This window comes from Entamoeba dispar, genomic scaffold (genome assembly GCF_000209125.1).
Source record: "Entamoeba dispar SAW760 scf_1105229459691 genomic scaffold, whole genome shotgun sequence".
Lineage (NCBI taxonomy): Eukaryota > Evosea > Mastigamoebida > Endamoebidae > Entamoeba > Entamoeba dispar.
The window spans coordinates 24,460-41,349 of record NW_001853819.1 but is presented as its reverse complement, the minus strand read 5'-3'; the positions used below and the strand labels follow the sequence as shown (position 1 = coordinate 41,349).

The window sequence follows — 16,890 nt, the reverse complement described above, 5'->3', positions numbered from 1 at the left end:
CCTTTCATTATGAAATAAAATAGAGTAGTCTCATTTGTTGTTTAGAGACAGTGGATGATAAAAAAAAAGAATAAATTAATTTTGATATTCAGAAGTAAAAAATCCACCCCACTCCACTATGTACTTCCCAGTTGGACGAGTACGTGGTGTTACTTCATCAATTTGTTTTATTGTTTTCGATTTAATAGCTTGGGCAAGTTGAGAAGGGTTCAGTTGTTCTATTGCAACAATAACACGATGGTATTGCTCAAACCCATCTACATGAAGTGGGGCAAATTGATTTAATGATTCAGGAGAAATGACAGTTAACAAAGTAAATGGTTTTTCTTCCATTTGTAAAGTCCAAGTAGTGATCATATCATTTTCTTCAACAACACTCAATCCCATTTTTTCCATTAATACAGTAAATTGTTGTAAATATGATTTACGAGTTAAGATAAATGTCTCTCCTTCAAAATGAATTGATGAGTCAAGACGGTCATTGTTATAAAATAAGTACAAATAATTTTTGCCATTTATTTCAATTTTACCCCTTCCTGTTTTATCAGTTGAATATATTCCTTTCCAAATTATTTCATTTTTATTCTTTTCTGGTTGAGGATAAAAGGGTCCTTGAGCAATACCACAAGACGCTTTTATTTGAGCAGTAAAGGGTGAAGTAATGTTTGGTTGGTCGTAAAAGAGAATCCAAGACATTTAACTTTAAAACTAATTAAGAGTTCTTTTAATTTTTTCAAGTGTCTTATACATCAACGTAAGAACTTAAGACTTATTCAATTAATAACCGACGAATAAAGAATTTTTCTGATTTTTGATTATTGTTAATTTGTATAAACTTTGAAAAATTGATTGAGTAGGTTGATTTCCAGATATTAAGCAGATACGTCTTTTTTTTCTTATCCTTTAAATACTTTTGAAATTCTTCTTCTATTTTTATTGATTCTTTTTGTCTAAACTGAACCCATTTATCTTCATAATACCACCAATGAACTTGACTACTTTTATGTGATTCATTAGCTTCATGAAAAGGTAATTCTTCAAGTATATCTTCATTGGTTTTAATAGAACTAGAATTTGATGAATATGACTTGAATCCTATTGAAGGTTTACTAAGTTTCTTTGTATTTTTTAATTTTTTATCATCACTATTACTTTTAGGTTTCTTTTCTTCATTTTCTATGTTTGTTTCTTCTTGGATTTCTTTGTTCTCTTTCACTTCTTCTATTTCTTGCTTTTCTATCTTTAAAGAGGATGTTTTAATAGATTTCTTTTTTTCTTTTAGTTGTTTAGATGACGATAACTCTTTTTTAGATTTTCGTTTTTGGTTTTCAATTTCTACTTTTTCAGCTTCTTTTGTTAAATTGGTACTCTGAGGTTTTTTCTTTATCTCGTAATCACTTTCACGAAATCTTATTAAGGGTTTTCCTTTACAAGCTCTCATGGGCTGTGTCCTTTTTCCACTCTCTCTAAATCTCTTTCTTTGTTCATGTCTTATTCTTTTCATTTCTTTTTTCATATCAATAATTACAGTTTCATCTTTATCTTCAACCAAAGTGGTATCATTTTTTTGTTGATCAAGGGTTGTTGTTTCATCTTTCTTTTCAATAAGAGTTGGTTCATCAATAATACTAGAACTGTTCATTTTGGTTTGTTTTCAAACTCATCTTTTTATTTTAAGAAATTTAAAAAATAAAAATTATATTGTTGTTAAAAATTATATTTTTATTATAAATAATTATAATAAAACTGATAAAAATTACAACTAACAATTTAGTGTTATGTTTTCTCGAAGTGATAAGAAAGAAGATAATTCTAAAAGGTTTAATGAAAAGAAAATGCAGTTTGTTTATTTACATTTATTTGTGTTATTATTTTAAATGGATTTTTATTTTTTAGTTCATTGGCTGTTATTCTAGAAACACCACAAAAGGATTTACAAGTTCATTTAAATGCAATGAGAGATGTTGTTGAAATGTTAGTTTGGGGAGATAAACATAATACAGGGATTATTGATTCATTTCTCGAAGATAATTCATTTTCAACAATTATTGAAATTGTTAAAAAAGGAAAGAAATTAGCGTTACTTCAATTTTTACAATGTTTTGCTATTTTAGTTGAAAATATTAAGACTACCAATTTTCTTTGTTTGTTAATAAAGACATAAGAATAGTAATATCTTATTTAATCAAATATTCATTTTCATAGATTTCTTGTTAAGTCAAAATACTATTGAAACAATATTATCATTCCCTATTGATCGTAATGACGAAGATTTAATTTCTCCTTATATATCAATGCTTAAATCTATTTCATTAAGACTTACAGATGATACTTTACAATTCTTTTATAATCATCAAAAAAATACATGTCCAATATTAAGTGAAGCAGTTTCTTTATTAAATCATAAAGATTCTATGATTGTTTCACATTCAAGAAATATTATTCTTCAATTTACAGCATTTACAAATGACAAAGCATTTAATGATTATTATATGTCATATTCACAAAAACATTTTTATCCCCACCTTGCCTCATTAATATTACCTCACATTCATTCACTTCCACAATCACTACAATTATTAATTGATGATATATATTTCATCTCTGATCTTTTAACTCTTCCTCAACCTTATCCAACAATGTTAACATCTTCATTATTTGATAATTTAATTTATCCTCATATTCTTCCTTCATTTATTTCTGCTTCAGCAACTACTCCAAAGAAAGTTGAATCATTACAATTTCTTATTCATTTATATGAATCTAAATTCCCAACACCTTTCCTATCACTAATTTCACATTGTTTATTAATTCCTCTTCTTCCACAAGGTCAATACAATAAACTTTGTGATTATATAGTTAAAATGATTCAACAACAAAACGGAATGGAATTTCATTGTCTTATTACTTTATTGCTTCAAATCATTCAAACTCCACCTGTTTCATTATTAAGTCGTTCATTTCTTTCAAATCCATCACAATTATCAGCACCTGTAGCTTTATTATCAATTCTTGAGGATGAAAATTCTGATGTTGATCCATTATTTGGAGAAGAAAGTCCTAAATTAAATGTTATGGTAGATATTACTATGTGTTTTCCATGGTTATCAATGAAAGCTGACACTAAATGTTTCGAAACATTTTCACGTATTATGGGAGATAAACAATCATTTAATAGTGAAGGAAGTGTTTATGAATTTTTAAAAAATACAAGTAAAATTAATAGAATGAAAATAATCAATTCATTAGTCGAATTTTGTATTAATGATGCACAACAATGTTTACCATTATGGACTTATTCAAGAACAATGAAAATTATTAAACATATTGGGTGGTGGGGAAATGGTAAATTAGATGATGGATTAAATGAATTAAAACAAAAAGTTATTGAAAGTTATAATAAAAGTGAAAATGTTATTTCTAAGTTATATCCAAGATTAAAACTTGATCAATTCGAATTACTATGGAATAATATTACTACTACATTAGAAGATATTAGTGTTGAATATGAGTTTGGTGATGATATCGATAAATGGAAAAATCAACAACATACTTTTATTGAAAAAAATTTTAATAAAAAACAAAAAGCAATGGAAATTTATTACATTATTGCTTCTTGTGTTATTAAACGTAAATTATATTTACTTTTTACTAAAGGAGAAATTACTAAAATTGATTCGATTTATTGGGAAATTAAAAATGAACAACAACAAGAATCTACTGACACTTCCTCTAACCAACAAGAAAATCAAGTAGAAGATATAAAAGATGATGATATGAAAAAGAAAGAATCTAAAGAAACCTTAAAATAAATAAAACAAAAGTCAAATTAATTTTGTCTTAAGAAACAAAATAAAAATTTTATGTTTATTTAAAAAAAACCGAATTAGTAAAATAAAAATTTTAAGAAAAAATGATGTGGTGACATAAAATGATGACGTGGTGATAAGAACTAGAAATAAAGAAACTAATTGGTTATAATCAAACAAGTTAAATAAAATTTGAATATGACAAGCATATTCTTATATTATGCTAATATTTGTGGTTTGATAAATTTTTATTTAGTTGTTTTTTTTTAAAATAATAATATAAATCATAATAGACTATATTAGAATTGGTGTTTTAATGATTGCCGTTTTCTTTGTGTTTAAAGCCCCAATAACATTTATTATATGTTATATTATTTCAGCTTTATGTGATGCCGTTGATGGTAATTTAGCTCGAGCATTTAACCAATGTTCTAGACTTGGAGCAGTGTTAGATATGATTACTGATAGAGCAGGAACAACGATATTAATTACTGCATTAGCTGTATTATATCCAACATATGCTCCAATTTGTTGTTTAATTACATTTATTGATATTTGTTCACATTGGACTCATATGTATACTTCATTAATCAAAAGAAGTGAAAGTCATAAAATTTGTTCTAACCCAATTTTACATTGGTATTATACTCGTTCTGTATTATTTATTCTTTGTCTTTGTAATGAAGCTACTTTTGTCATGTGGTATATTAGATTTTTCGCTCAAACTAATGACTACAAATGGATTATTGAAGGTACTCCATTCTTGTGGTACCTTCTTAATACACTATTAATAATCTCAACTCCATTGTGCGTCTTAAAGAACTTAATTAATATTGTTCAATGGTATGAAGCTGCTAAAGATCTTGTTGATTGGGAAGTTCAACAAGATAAATCAAATTAATATTTTAATTTTTTCGTTTTAATGTTGTAGAGAATAAACTTGAAAATAAGATTTAATTAATTAACTCCAAAATAACTTTTTATTTTATAAATTTTAACTTATAAAAAAATATTATAATCAATGACTTTATATCTTTAATACTCTAATGATCAAACTCAGGGAACTTTTAACTTTTTATTATAATTTAAAAATTTATTTATTTTTTGTCCTTTTATAGTTTTGTGTAAGGCAATATATATTGAGTTTTATATTTTTTAATGAATTGTATTACAAATGAATTAGTTCATTTAACTTCTTTAATCATTAAAAGTTGATTATTATGATTAATTTGTAATTGTATTAAATTTTATTATATATGATTAACGAAATACCAAAGAATGATTGTATAGAATGGGTATCAGAAGTGATATTAAATTAATATGGTATAAATCTAAATAAACAACAACTTACGAATGGATAGTAATACTCACATTATATCAAATTCATTAAATGAACATTTGTCGAGACATAAACGAGTAGAGTAAATGATGTATGGAATGGTATGAGTTAAAAAGATAATAGTGATACTGATGCAGCAAACTGTAAACAGTAAATTAAAACAATATGTTCAAATTTTTGTTCAAATAATTTAAAGCATTAAGTTATAGTAGGAATAGGATATCAACTAATTCTGCAAAAGGTAATAAAATAGCTGACAAAAAAGAATAATTATACAACAATATGGAAGGTGTTGAATTAAATAATTAAAATGATAAATGGGTGTACTGTTTTCATTAATGAAATAAAATAATATTAAGACAAAGTATATTAGGTAGATTCTTTAAAATAATTATCAAAGAACGTTGTGACAAATCAATTATATCTTTGTTCTTTTTTAACTTGTGGTAAATTTATTATTACATGAGAAAGTTATATAAAAATAAAATACAAAGACAGAATAAAAACATTTAAACAGTCTGACATACACCTTTTTACTCATTTTGACTCATCCCAATAACATTACTTATTATAATATTAATGAAAACTCTATGGATTTGTTTATTTGTTATTGTTTCAAAGTAGCGTTTTTTTATCCTTTTCAAAAAGAGAAATAACAAAAGTTTTAAAGATTATATAAATTATTAATATAGGAATACTAAGTATAACAAACCAATAAAATAAATATAAATGAAATAGAAGCTATTAACCTATGTTATTAAGTTGTTTTGATAGCAATACCATTTATCAAGAGTCAATACCTTATTGAAAATATATAACAAAACTAAAACTTACTAAAATTTAATTACTTAGCAATTAACAAGTATCCTTAATAAAAAAAGAAGTATGTATCAACATTTTGTAAATTATATTGTATTGAAGGAAAAGATATATGGTCTTAGATAAATTTATTATACTAAATTGAATAAAAAGAGATTGGTATGAAAAGAGTGAATAAATTGATTACAAGAATAGAAATTATCTTATGGCAATAGTGTGAATCAACTAATTCAACCATTTATACTTTTATATCTAAAAAAAGAAATAAGATTTTAGAAACAAAATAATAATAAATAAAATTATACAATAATTGAATAAAATATAAAAAAAGATGAATAAAGAAAAATCTAAAAATTTTAATAAACATAACGAGAGAAAAAAGAAGACCAAGTGATATTTGTAGAAACAATATATTTTAATTATCAAAAATTTGCCTGTTTACTTATTGCCAAAAAAGATAAAAATATAAAACCAACCAGAGATAACGTTCTATATTTAAACAAGACTATAACGAAAAAATATAATCAGTATAACACAAAAATATATACCACCAATAAATAAGCAGGGCGCATTTGGTTAAAGGTTTTTGTTTATTGTATCATTAAAAAACTCAAAAGTAAATTTTCCAAAAAGTTAACTTATTCTTCTGTAGGATTGAGTGGAGGAAATGATTCTAAATATTCATTGATATCTTTTAGTGATAAATATAAATCATTTTTGTTTCTGCTTAATGCATCTTCTATGAATTGGAGGGGCATCTTTCTATTAAAGTGCATCTGGATAGCCAAGAGTAATTCATAAGGATAACCAATCTCTGTTTGACTTGATTGAGGTATGTATTGATGAAAAGTGTTATCAAGAGATGTCATTGGAATAAGTAAATTAGAAAATTAATAGATTAAATACTACTTGCTGATGACTTTATGATTATTTGTTTTCATTGAGATTGTAAAATGAAAGGAAAGTGAAATAAAATATGTTGTGTTTTTTAAATCAAAATGAAACTTAAGGAAAAAACTAAAAAAAAAATATATTCATATAGTTTCAAAAGATTACAGTCCAAAGTTTACTACTACTTGATCAGAAACAATACAACTAAAATTAAAATGACCACCTACTGGTGTTTGTGAAGAGTAACCTTACAACAATAATGAAGATGGTAAACTATTATAAATACAGTAATTATATAAGAGTCTACATAACACAAAGTGATGGATATGTCACTAGTAGACATCCACTTTTTAAGAAATAGTAAAATAGTCAAAGAGTCACTCTTAACATCTCAAAGATAAATAGAAATCTTTTTTAGAAATTGTTCTGAAATTACTATTCAACAAATAACCTAATGCTATTACTTTATACAAGTGAGACAGAAGTGTTCTTATCCGACAATCTAAAAACAACTTATTTTGTACATAAGTAAAGCCTAAAAACCAGATTTACTCAGAAAAAGTTATAATTGCATATAAACATAATAAGTTTTTAATTGGATTTGGTTATGTACTAGATTATATTTAAAAGATAAACCAGAATATCTATAATAACTTCTAGATCATTTTGCAATAAAGGTATTTATTCCATAAGTTTTGTTTTAAGGGATATGTTTTATGAATTTAAAACAAAGCAACATCTTAGGTAAAAGTATTAAATAAAATGTGTTTGTCTTTTAAAACCATTAAAACGACTAGGTCTGTAATAAGAACATAACTACAACTGAGTAGATATGTATAAGATCAGTTTTACCAGAATGGTTTTTATTAAAAAAAGCATTCAATAACAAAGAACGGCAAAACTTTTTTGTATAACATCATTATTTTTGAGTTAATTGTTTAACAATAAAAGAACTTATCAAAATTTAAACAAATATTTAATCAGAATGAATTAAATAAACTCATATCCAGTACATTCATTGATTGCAATTGACAACTTCTTTTCTAATTTTTCTTTAGTTGAATAAAGAGGGAGCTCTAGTTTATTAGTACAAGTATGAGCAGTAGGTAATTTATCATCAGGGTTATCGTATTTAATAGAAGAGATAGTAAATGGAAGAGCAGTTCCGTTTGATGTTTTAAGATTAGCGAATCCCCCAACTGGAGCTCTGACTTGTCCAGTTACAAATTTAAGTAGTTTTACATGATCTTCTTTTCCATATTCAGCTAAAATTTCCCAAAGCCATTGTATTTGAATAGAACTTTCATTATACCCTTCATAAACAACATTTTTCTTCAAATCTTCAAAGTCAATTTCATTTCCACATAATATTATTTCAATTTCTGATGGCGTAAATTGTTTGATAATTTTTGGTGAAATAATTGAATATAATCCCTGAGAGAACCATTCGCTTTGTAAAGAAATTCTTTTTACATATTTATGTTGTACTAACAAGTCAACATATGTGCCTTTATTTGTTTCATTAACTTCTGTTGTTTTTCCATCATCCTTTAATTCAATTTCTTTTACCTCTCCATTTACTACTTCATCTGTGACAAAACATAGCCCCCAATCATTGACATTTTCATTTAATATTTTTTTCATTTGCTGTGCAAATGAATTATCAATACTATCAAGATGTTCTAATTGATTAGTAAGTCCTAATACAAGCCTAAGAAATGCCTCATTAAAATGGACATCAACAGTAACTCCATCAAGAATAATTTTACCAATTACTTTTCCAATAAATTCGTACATTTCTTTTATTTTAGATTCTTTGTGTTCTGGGTTTGGAATGAGTGTACAATTATCTTCAGAAATAAACAATTGAGCTTTTCCTTCATTAATCTCTTTAATAAAAGATGAGTAACATTCTTTTAATAATCCACCATTATCATCTCCTTGTTCTCCAACAAACTGAATTCTAAATGTTTTAAACCATTCTTGCTGTTTTATTTTACGCAATGACTCCATTAAAGTAAAAAGTATATCATTTCTTTTAACTTTAACTAAAATGTTTCCTTCAACCTTACTTGATAAATTCGATTTTTTTAAATTTCCTAATTTCATTTCAAAAGGTAAGTATTGAGGTATTTTATTTAATATACTAAATTCTTTTTCAATTAATTCAGGTGAATTTCTTAACATTTTTTTTACTTTAGAATTTGTGTCTTCAAGAATATTTGTTATTTCACTTGATAATATCCTATCATCAAGGCCAATTAATGAAAATATTCCAAAAACAATTTTAATTCTTATTTCATTAATTTCTTTCTTTAATTTTTCTCTAAGTCTAATATAGTCGACAAAAAGAATTAGATTATCTACTTTTTGTCCAATAACTCGTTCAATGAAATACCATAACTCTTCTTCATTTACTAATTCTTCTTGAATAAACTTATTAATTTTATTAGCAATAATAACTTGAATATTTTTTACTTCAATGATGGAAAAACTAAACACATCTATTTCTTTCTCATTAACTCGTCCTTCGTTAGAGATATATCTGTATATTGCCTCTTGGTCTTGAATTTCTAATCGATGTGAAATACACCTTTGTACACACTCTCTAAATAAAAACATTGCCTTTACGTTTACTCCAAAACTTATTCTTTCTTTAAAGAATAAAGTAAAAGCCTCTTTAATACATTGAATAAACGCTGGACTTGCGTTCCCATTTTTCTTAGTGTCCTGAAGTTTAATTAAAATCATTAATAATTCCATAACTTTTATAATATTTTTTTCATTACAAGATTTAACACATTGTTTAAATGGTTTATTAAATATATGTATCATCAAATTGTTTATTATAATATAACTTATTGTCTCATCGTGGAGACATAAATATATAATTCTTTGTTTAATCCCTTTCCCAATCCATTTGTCACTATTAATTAAAAGATTTATTGCACTGTCAAAAGCAAATAAATAGTCTGTTTCTTCTAATCCTAGATTTGTTTCATAATTAACTTTTTCTTTATATTTCTCTGCTTTATATTTCTTTTCCATTGTTTGTATATTTGTTTCAGATTGTTTAAATATATCTCTATTATTTTGAATAGCATTTAAATTTAATACACTTGTATTTTTTTGGTTTCTTAGTGGATGAGCACGGTAATATTCTACTAAGTTATCTTGAAGAATATCGTTGGGTAATGATAAAATAACTTCTTCATCCCATTCTTCTGGTATAGGAACTCTTCCTATTCCACGAACCTCAATCATTTCTCTAACAATATTTTCTTTCTTTTCTTCACAAATTTTTTGTTCTTCTTCAATATATTCTTTTATAACCATTATAATGTTTGTTAGATGTTCTTTCTTTTCTTTGTCTTCACTAGGTACTCTTTCGTTTTCTTCTTCCAAGTACTCGACACAATTTTTCATTTCTTCCTTATTTCCTTTGTCAAAAAAGTAAATAAATTTTTGAATAATCTCCCTGACAATAGCCATCTGTGAGTAATCAATTTCTTTGAGTTGGTCCCACACATGTCTCATTTCTTCACTTCCTTTAAAGTTCTCTTTTATTTCAATGCCTAAATCTTTATAGTGTCTAATAAAAGCACACTCAAATGGTGTTAATTCCTTTTTCTTTTCAATAGGTATTTCTTCCCAAACTTGTCCTAGTACTCCTTTCTGTTCTAAAGAGTCAAGGCTTTTTGCAAATATTTCGTCATTAGTCTCTAATAAATTATAAAAGTCTTCATCATTCATAATTTCAATTTGTGGTTTGTTTGGGTTAATTGAATTTATAGGTAATGAAATTTCAATATTTTGAACTACACCTTTGAGAGCATCTGATAGATTGGCATTAGGTGGTGGAGGAATAAAATATTTTTTTGACAATTCCAGTGTGTTTTCATTTTGTTTTTCTTGAATCAAATCTATGAGGAAAAGTCCAGATGTCTTTTCTTTCAATCCATCTTGAATCTTTCTTTGTCTCTCAAGAGCTCTAATTACTTTAGTATTAATTGATTCACGATAAGAACGAACGGTTTCAGTACTAATTTTTTTACATGGGATTATCCAAGAGAAAATATTCAATGCATTGTTCAAACTATATTCTTTAAGTAGATAGAAGTCTGAATTGCTAAAATGCTTACACGAATTATGATTTATCATTATTTTCAATATCTGTAAATATTCATTGAAAGCCTTTTCATCAATTGATTCAATTAAAGATTTAATTAATTCAGATATTAGGGAAATAAAACAATACCCTTTTAATAAAATGTCTTTCATTTTAGTAAGTTGTTGAAGGATAAATTGTTGAGATCCTGTTTCTTTGTATGCATTTAAAATACCAAGTATTAAATATAAATATTCTGTTTGCTTGCTTTGTTTGAACATAGTGTAGATAACGTCAACAATTTCAGTTATGTCCTGTTCATTAAAAACACATATTTCATCAAACATTTTTTTCCATTTACCTAATTGAATGTCAAATAACTTTTTATGTTTTAATTCTTTCAGGTTAAGATATGGTTGTAACAGTTTACAACTTAAATACCCAAATAACTCTCTTTCTTTTCCATTCATAATCTCACTAAGTTCCTTTTTATCAGTTTCAGTTAATGATTCAAGAGTTTTTGACTCTATAATACTAGATAAAATAAAAACAGTAATACTTTCTTCCATTCCAATAAGTTTAAGTGTATTTATACCATTTGTAATTATCATTAGATGGTTTATTGCATAGTCTAGTACTTGAATACCTTTTTCAATTCCATATTGCTGAATTAAATTGAGACCATTGACTTCATTAGAATGGTATTGATATATCATTCCTATATCTTCACATTCATCACTTGTTTGAATTTTTTGAATTAAATCCTCTTCTTGAATACTTTGATATAATTTTTCTACTATATTCAATGGATATTTTCCATTTAATTTTTCCCCAAATAACTCAATGTCGTTTCTTGTAATATCAATGCATTCAATAGAATTTAAGAATATCACAGCGTGATGAATCCCTTTCATATCTATTACTTCACTTCCTAATATTTTTAATTGATACTTCTCAACACATAGAAGATGAAAATTAGTATTAAAAGCAAGATCAATTCCCATTTTAAATCCAACAGTTTTTAAAGCATTGATCTCTTTACACTTATCTAATAAATGTGATTTGATGATATAATCATTTTCTAATACTTTTTTTAACCAACTACTCATAGCGTATTGTTCTCTATCAACACAATTAAATAAATAAAAAAGAATCCAATCACTTGGCTCAGTACATTTCTTTTTAATAACTGAAATTAATCCATATTCATCAAATCCACTTATTGTGTCTTTAATTAATGCAATAATAACTGAATGAAAAGCTTTAATTTTATTTGAATAAATAGTTTTACTACATATTATATCTTTTCCATTATTTTTAGTATTAAATTGAATAAAAGAAGATAATATTTGACTTTGTTCTTTTTCTGGTAAATCTTTAATATCATTATAAAGAATTCTAATATATTTGAATAAAACTTTGCATACTTTTAATGCAGGAATTACCCTGGTTTGTTCAGATTTAGGTGCTTTAGCAAAAACTAAATGAAGTTCAAAAAATATTTTGTAAAATCGTTTTAACGATATAATGTCATTTTCTTCAATAAATTGTATATCCCGATTAGCGGATTCAATTGCAATTTCAATTAACTCTCTTTTAAATTGGGTGTTATAAATTTTTATAAATTGAACACAACTTAATGGAGTTAATGAAAGTTGAAACATCTCTTTCACTTTAGTGAAATTACAACAATTTATATTTAAATTTTTAAAACATTTTATCATAAATTTATTAACAAGTTCATATCTTTCCATATCTTTAACCTTTGTCATTATTAATCTTTCAACTGGGATATTATCATATTCTTTCTGGTGTTGTTGAAGGTATTCAACACAAATAGGTATAAACCCACTCATTGGAAACACAAACAATAAACTGAAGTTCCTTATTAAACCAAATAGTTTCTCCGTATTTTTATCAAAGTTTTCTATGATTTTTTTACCAATCAAGTTATATAATGGTAATACCCTTTCATCTTGATAATAATTCAAACTTTGTATTAATAAATCCAATACAACATAATTAGTAATTAATACTTCATTAGACTCACTTTTTTCAACAGTACTTTTCATAGAAACAATTAAATCATCAAAACTACCTCTAAACATCTCATTAGTCCCAAACTTTTTTAATAGAACAGTTGCCTTTAAAAGAGAGTGACATTCATTTTCATCACTAAGAACTTCCTTTAAATAATTCACACAAAATATTTGGATATTTTGATTAATTTCAGAAGAAAGGCACTGATATTTTAATAACATGATTACTAATTTTGTTTTATTTTTTTTAACCTTCTTTTCTAAAATACAATCTCGAGCTAAAAGAGCAATCTTCTCATAATAACTCTGAGAAAATAAAATCTTGAAAATATCAATAATGATTAGTTCGTCAAACGTTTTTATCAGTGGAACTAATTTTTCTGCTACTTTAAACCTCTTAGGAAAATAATGATGAATATGTGAAAGGCAATAATGAATAAATTCATTATTAGCAAAATCATTATCGATAGTACTTGCATCAAATGATACAAGTAAATTCTGTGGGTTTGGAATTAATGTATCAAGAATATGTCTTTCGAGAACATCAATTAATAATAAATTCTTTGGTCTTACTTTGATAAAATGAAAGGCTAAGAGATTTGATGATGGATCTTTTAATAAACTTAATAAAAAATCAGTTTCAAAAGAAGAGAGCTGAAGTAGTCTTTGTGCGTTAATAAATATAGACGGGATATCATTGTAATTAAAAGTTAATCGGTATTGATTGAAAAGAGTAAAATTATCTTTTTGAGTCATTCTTGTTATGTATTGATAATAAGTTTCAGAAACATCTGGCTTCTCGATACTATTAACAGGGTCGTAACTAAATACTGGAACTGGTTTTTTAGAATCTGCCAAAATGATTTGGGACTTTGCAACAATTTCAAGATTTTCACAAAAAATGAAAGGAACAATAACATCTCTATCTGAACTTGTCATATCAGTACAATTTTTGAATAATAAATTGTCAAAAGCAGTCAAAACATTATCAATATTCTCTTCATTTAAAATAGCAACTTTAAAAGGTCCAATACTTTTCTTTTGAACAGAAGCTAAAATATCAATTTCATTATTAAAACCTTTTTTGTTAGTTTTATTGTTAATAATATTAGAAGAAAGTAGAGGAGCTCTACTTACTTCATTAATATGGGTCCCTTGCATTTCTTCTTCTATCATATCATCAATAATTTCTGAAAAATCAAAATGTCTTTCTCTGAACATTATTTTATTTATGATTTATGAGTTCTTGTATTTTTGAGGAATAATTTTTGAATATGAAAAATTTTAAAATTATTTTTATTACCACAAACAACAAAACCAAATACAAATGAATTCATTACTAAATAGGCACAAAAGAGTGATAAGTTATTATATAAAAATGAAATATATGTATTTGTTATTTAATATAATAAATAATTCATAAATAATTTAACTAAATAATTGTATATGATGTAATCCTCTAAAAATAAATCTTTATTTTTTCTTTTTTTGAGTCTTGTGTTGTTCTAGATAGTTTATTTTTAAGTTAGTTAATGTTTCTTTATTTATTTTAGAACATCCTTCAAAACTACTTTCTTCCCATTTTATAGGAATATTTATATAATCACATACAACAGCTTGAAGTTCAATACAATTTTTAAAACATTTAGAAGATAGTTTGGATGCCTTAGGTATAGTTATTGCAAGTAACTTTGAACAATTTTCAAAACAAGAAATAGGTATTAATTGAATATTTGGAAGAAATACATTTTCAAGTAAATTACATGACATAAAACATTCTGTACCTAATTTTGTAATAGAATCTGATATAATAACTTGATGAAGAGAAGAACAATGCGAAAAACATTGATCTCCAATTTGAACAACATTTAATGGTAGTTCTATTGATTTTAATGATGTACAATAAGAAAAACAACGTGAATCAATTTTAGTTAATGAAGAAGGAAGAGTTACATTTACTAAAGAAGAACAATGAGAGAAAGTAGAATCTTTTAATTCTTTTAAAGAATTAGAAATTGTAATTGATGTTAATGAGGAACAATTAAAAAATGATGAATAAGCTAAATCAACAACAGTATTTGGTATTAATAATAATTTTAATTTAGAACAATTTGAGAAACAACTTCCTTTTATTTTACTAATATTTGTTGGAATAATTATAGATGTATTTAAAGAATTAGAAAAACAAAACTCTCCAAGAGTTTTAAGTGTAGTAGGAATAATTTCATCCTTAATTTTTCTATCATATGAAGTAAATTCAACATTAACACAATGAATATTATTTTCTATTTCTATTAATTGAGCAATCCAATATGGTACAGATCCAAAAAATTTTTTTGATTCATCTTCTACTTTAATAAAACTTAGTTTAGAACAACCACTGAAACAATCATTTCCAATTATTGTTAGGTTTGAACTTAAAAATAATCTTTCTAATTGACAACATTCATTAAAACATCCCTCTCCAATATTAGTAATTGATGATGGTATGATAACTGTTGTTAATGAACTACAACGTGAAAATGCAAACCGTTCTATTTGATGAACTGATGGTGGAAATGGAACAAATCGAAGATTAAAACATTCACTAAAACAATTTTCTCCAATAACATCAACTTCCTCTGGAATAGTTATACCATTTAATTCAACATCATCTTTAGATAGTTTAATTCTTGTACATTCCATACCACTATTTATTAACTCCTCAGCTTCAGAATATGAAACTGGATATGTGCAAATAATTCTCTCAATTTGTTGTGTATTAATAATTGGGTCAGTTGATGAATATCGAATTAATGAAGTAATGTTATAAAATGGATAGAGGTTAGTAATAGGAACAGGGTTGTATGAAAATTCAGAAATAATTTTTTTACAACTCTTACTCACAAAACAGAAAGTAATACAATCATTTTGAGTTTTCATGTATTCGACTATAGCATATTTTTCGTCATCACCTAATCTACTTTTTGATATTGTTTTAAATTGACTCTCTTTTTTTTCTTCACTTTTTTGTTCATAAAAAATAATATCATCAGATTCTTTAATAATAGAAGACTGAGATAATTCTCTTATAGTTAAAAGTCCAGTTGACCTTTCATTCTTATTAACCCTTTTTCTAGGAGATCGTGTTTTTCTCGATGTAACAATTTGAGAATCTAAACTTATCATAAAAGGATTGTCAAAACCATTCTCCATTTTTGTTATTTTATAGTTCTTTATTTTAGAATACAAAATTTATTAAATAACACAAAACAATTTAACAAGAGAAAAATGTCATATCAAAGTTTATAATAAATTTATTTTCCTTTGAAAGAAGGTTTAAGACAAATTTTTTCTTTTTTTTTAAAAAAAATAAATTATTTAAAAATAATTAAAAAGTCGATAATTAAGTGTTAATAAATTTATTTTCTATTTTCATTAATCAAGGGAGACTAATCCCGTCCCTTTACTTTAAGATTGTGTGTTCATCAAATATTATCCTATTCTTTATCTTTTAGTTGTTGAAAATTGAAAAATTCATTTCTTCATTTATTTAATGTAGAACAAATTATTTCAGATCTCTCAAACTTAAATATTCATCACTTAATAATGAGTATTAAAATTCTTCTTCTTTGCTTTCTTATTTTAAGAAAACGTATATTTATCACTATATCACTATGATTAATTTTCATTTTAGCCTCAGCTACAACAACTAGACCCCTTTTCTTTGATAATCCAATATTATCAAATGTACTTGTATCCTAACAAGTAATGAATACTATCACCTTTATAAATAATTACACTTTTATTATCAATGATATTTAATCATTGTAAATAATAATAATGGATATTCTTACAATATTGATTAAGATGTTTTCTAACCAACAACAATGTTGCAATCAGACC

The 16,890-nt window shown here is 25.2% G+C and overlaps 6 protein-coding genes across 6 annotated transcripts, besides 17 other annotated features; 2 read left to right on the top strand and 4 right to left on the bottom strand.

Moving 5' to 3' along the window:
- Window positions 1–75: 75 nt before the first annotated feature.
- On the bottom strand, window positions 76–696 carry EDI_277950 (uncharacterized protein; the record flags this gene model as incomplete). The annotated part of the gene is made up of 1 exon (XM_001736055.1): window positions 76–696. The coding sequence occupies one exon, from the start codon at window positions 694–696 to the stop codon at window positions 76–78; it is 621 nt and encodes a 206-aa protein (XP_001736107.1).
- A 73-nt stretch (window positions 697–769) lies between these two features.
- EDI_277940 (uncharacterized protein) lies at window positions 770–1,642 on the bottom strand (the record flags this gene model as incomplete). Its single annotated transcript, XM_001736054.1, has 1 exon — window positions 770–1,642. The coding sequence occupies one exon, from the start codon at window positions 1,640–1,642 to the stop codon at window positions 770–772; it is 873 nt and encodes a 290-aa protein (XP_001736106.1).
- Window positions 1,115–1,244: a microsatellite.
- Window positions 1,643–1,665: 23 nt separating the features above from the next.
- Window positions 1,666–1,746: a sequence feature (AT_rich).
- A 32-nt stretch (window positions 1,747–1,778) lies between these two features.
- On the top strand, window positions 1,779–3,812 carry EDI_277930 (uncharacterized protein; the record flags this gene model as incomplete). Its single annotated transcript, XM_001736053.1, has 3 exons — window positions 1,779–1,840; window positions 1,897–2,144; window positions 2,206–3,812. 3 exons carry the CDS (start codon window positions 1,779–1,781, stop codon window positions 3,810–3,812), a joined length of 1,917 nt encoding a protein of 638 aa, XP_001736105.1.
- Window positions 3,554–3,581: a sequence feature (AT_rich).
- A 37-nt stretch (window positions 3,813–3,849) lies between the features above and the next one.
- Window positions 3,850–3,915: a sequence feature (AT_rich).
- A 92-nt stretch (window positions 3,916–4,007) lies between these two features.
- On the top strand, window positions 4,008–4,710 carry EDI_277920 (CDP-diacylglycerol--inositol 3-phosphatidyltransferase, putative; the record flags this gene model as incomplete). The annotated part of the gene is made up of 2 exons (XM_001736052.1): window positions 4,008–4,044; window positions 4,103–4,710. 2 exons carry the CDS (start codon window positions 4,008–4,010, stop codon window positions 4,708–4,710), a joined length of 645 nt encoding a protein of 214 aa, XP_001736104.1.
- Window positions 4,050–4,094: a sequence feature (AT_rich).
- Window positions 4,704–4,724: a sequence feature (AT_rich).
- A 54-nt stretch (window positions 4,725–4,778) lies between these two features.
- Window positions 4,779–4,828: a sequence feature (AT_rich).
- A 53-nt stretch (window positions 4,829–4,881) lies between these two features.
- Window positions 4,882–4,915: a sequence feature (AT_rich).
- Window positions 4,916–5,023: 108 nt separating this feature from the next.
- Window positions 5,024–5,067: a sequence feature (AT_rich).
- A 743-nt stretch (window positions 5,068–5,810) lies between these two features.
- Window positions 5,811–5,839: a sequence feature (AT_rich).
- Window positions 5,840–6,220: 381 nt separating this feature from the next.
- Window positions 6,221–6,351: a microsatellite.
- Window positions 6,352–7,848: 1,497 nt separating this feature from the next.
- EDI_277910 (ubiquitin protein ligase, putative) lies at window positions 7,849–14,226 on the bottom strand (the record flags this gene model as incomplete). The annotated part of the gene is made up of 1 exon (XM_001736051.1): window positions 7,849–14,226. One exon carries the CDS (start codon window positions 14,224–14,226, stop codon window positions 7,849–7,851), a length of 6,378 nt encoding a protein of 2,125 aa, XP_001736103.1.
- Window positions 12,657–12,701: a sequence feature (AT_rich).
- A 39-nt stretch (window positions 14,227–14,265) lies between the features above and the next one.
- Window positions 14,266–14,307: a sequence feature (AT_rich).
- Window positions 14,308–14,370: 63 nt separating this feature from the next.
- Window positions 14,371–14,447: a sequence feature (AT_rich).
- A 31-nt stretch (window positions 14,448–14,478) lies between these two features.
- Window positions 14,479–16,200, bottom strand: EDI_277900 (uncharacterized protein; the record flags this gene model as incomplete). The annotated part of the gene is made up of 1 exon (XM_001736050.1): window positions 14,479–16,200. The coding sequence occupies one exon, from the start codon at window positions 16,198–16,200 to the stop codon at window positions 14,479–14,481; it is 1,722 nt and encodes a 573-aa protein (XP_001736102.1).
- Window positions 15,088–15,109: a sequence feature (AT_rich).
- Window positions 16,201–16,330: 130 nt separating the features above from the next.
- Window positions 16,331–16,376: a sequence feature (AT_rich).
- Window positions 16,377–16,890: part of a repeat region that runs on past the window's edge.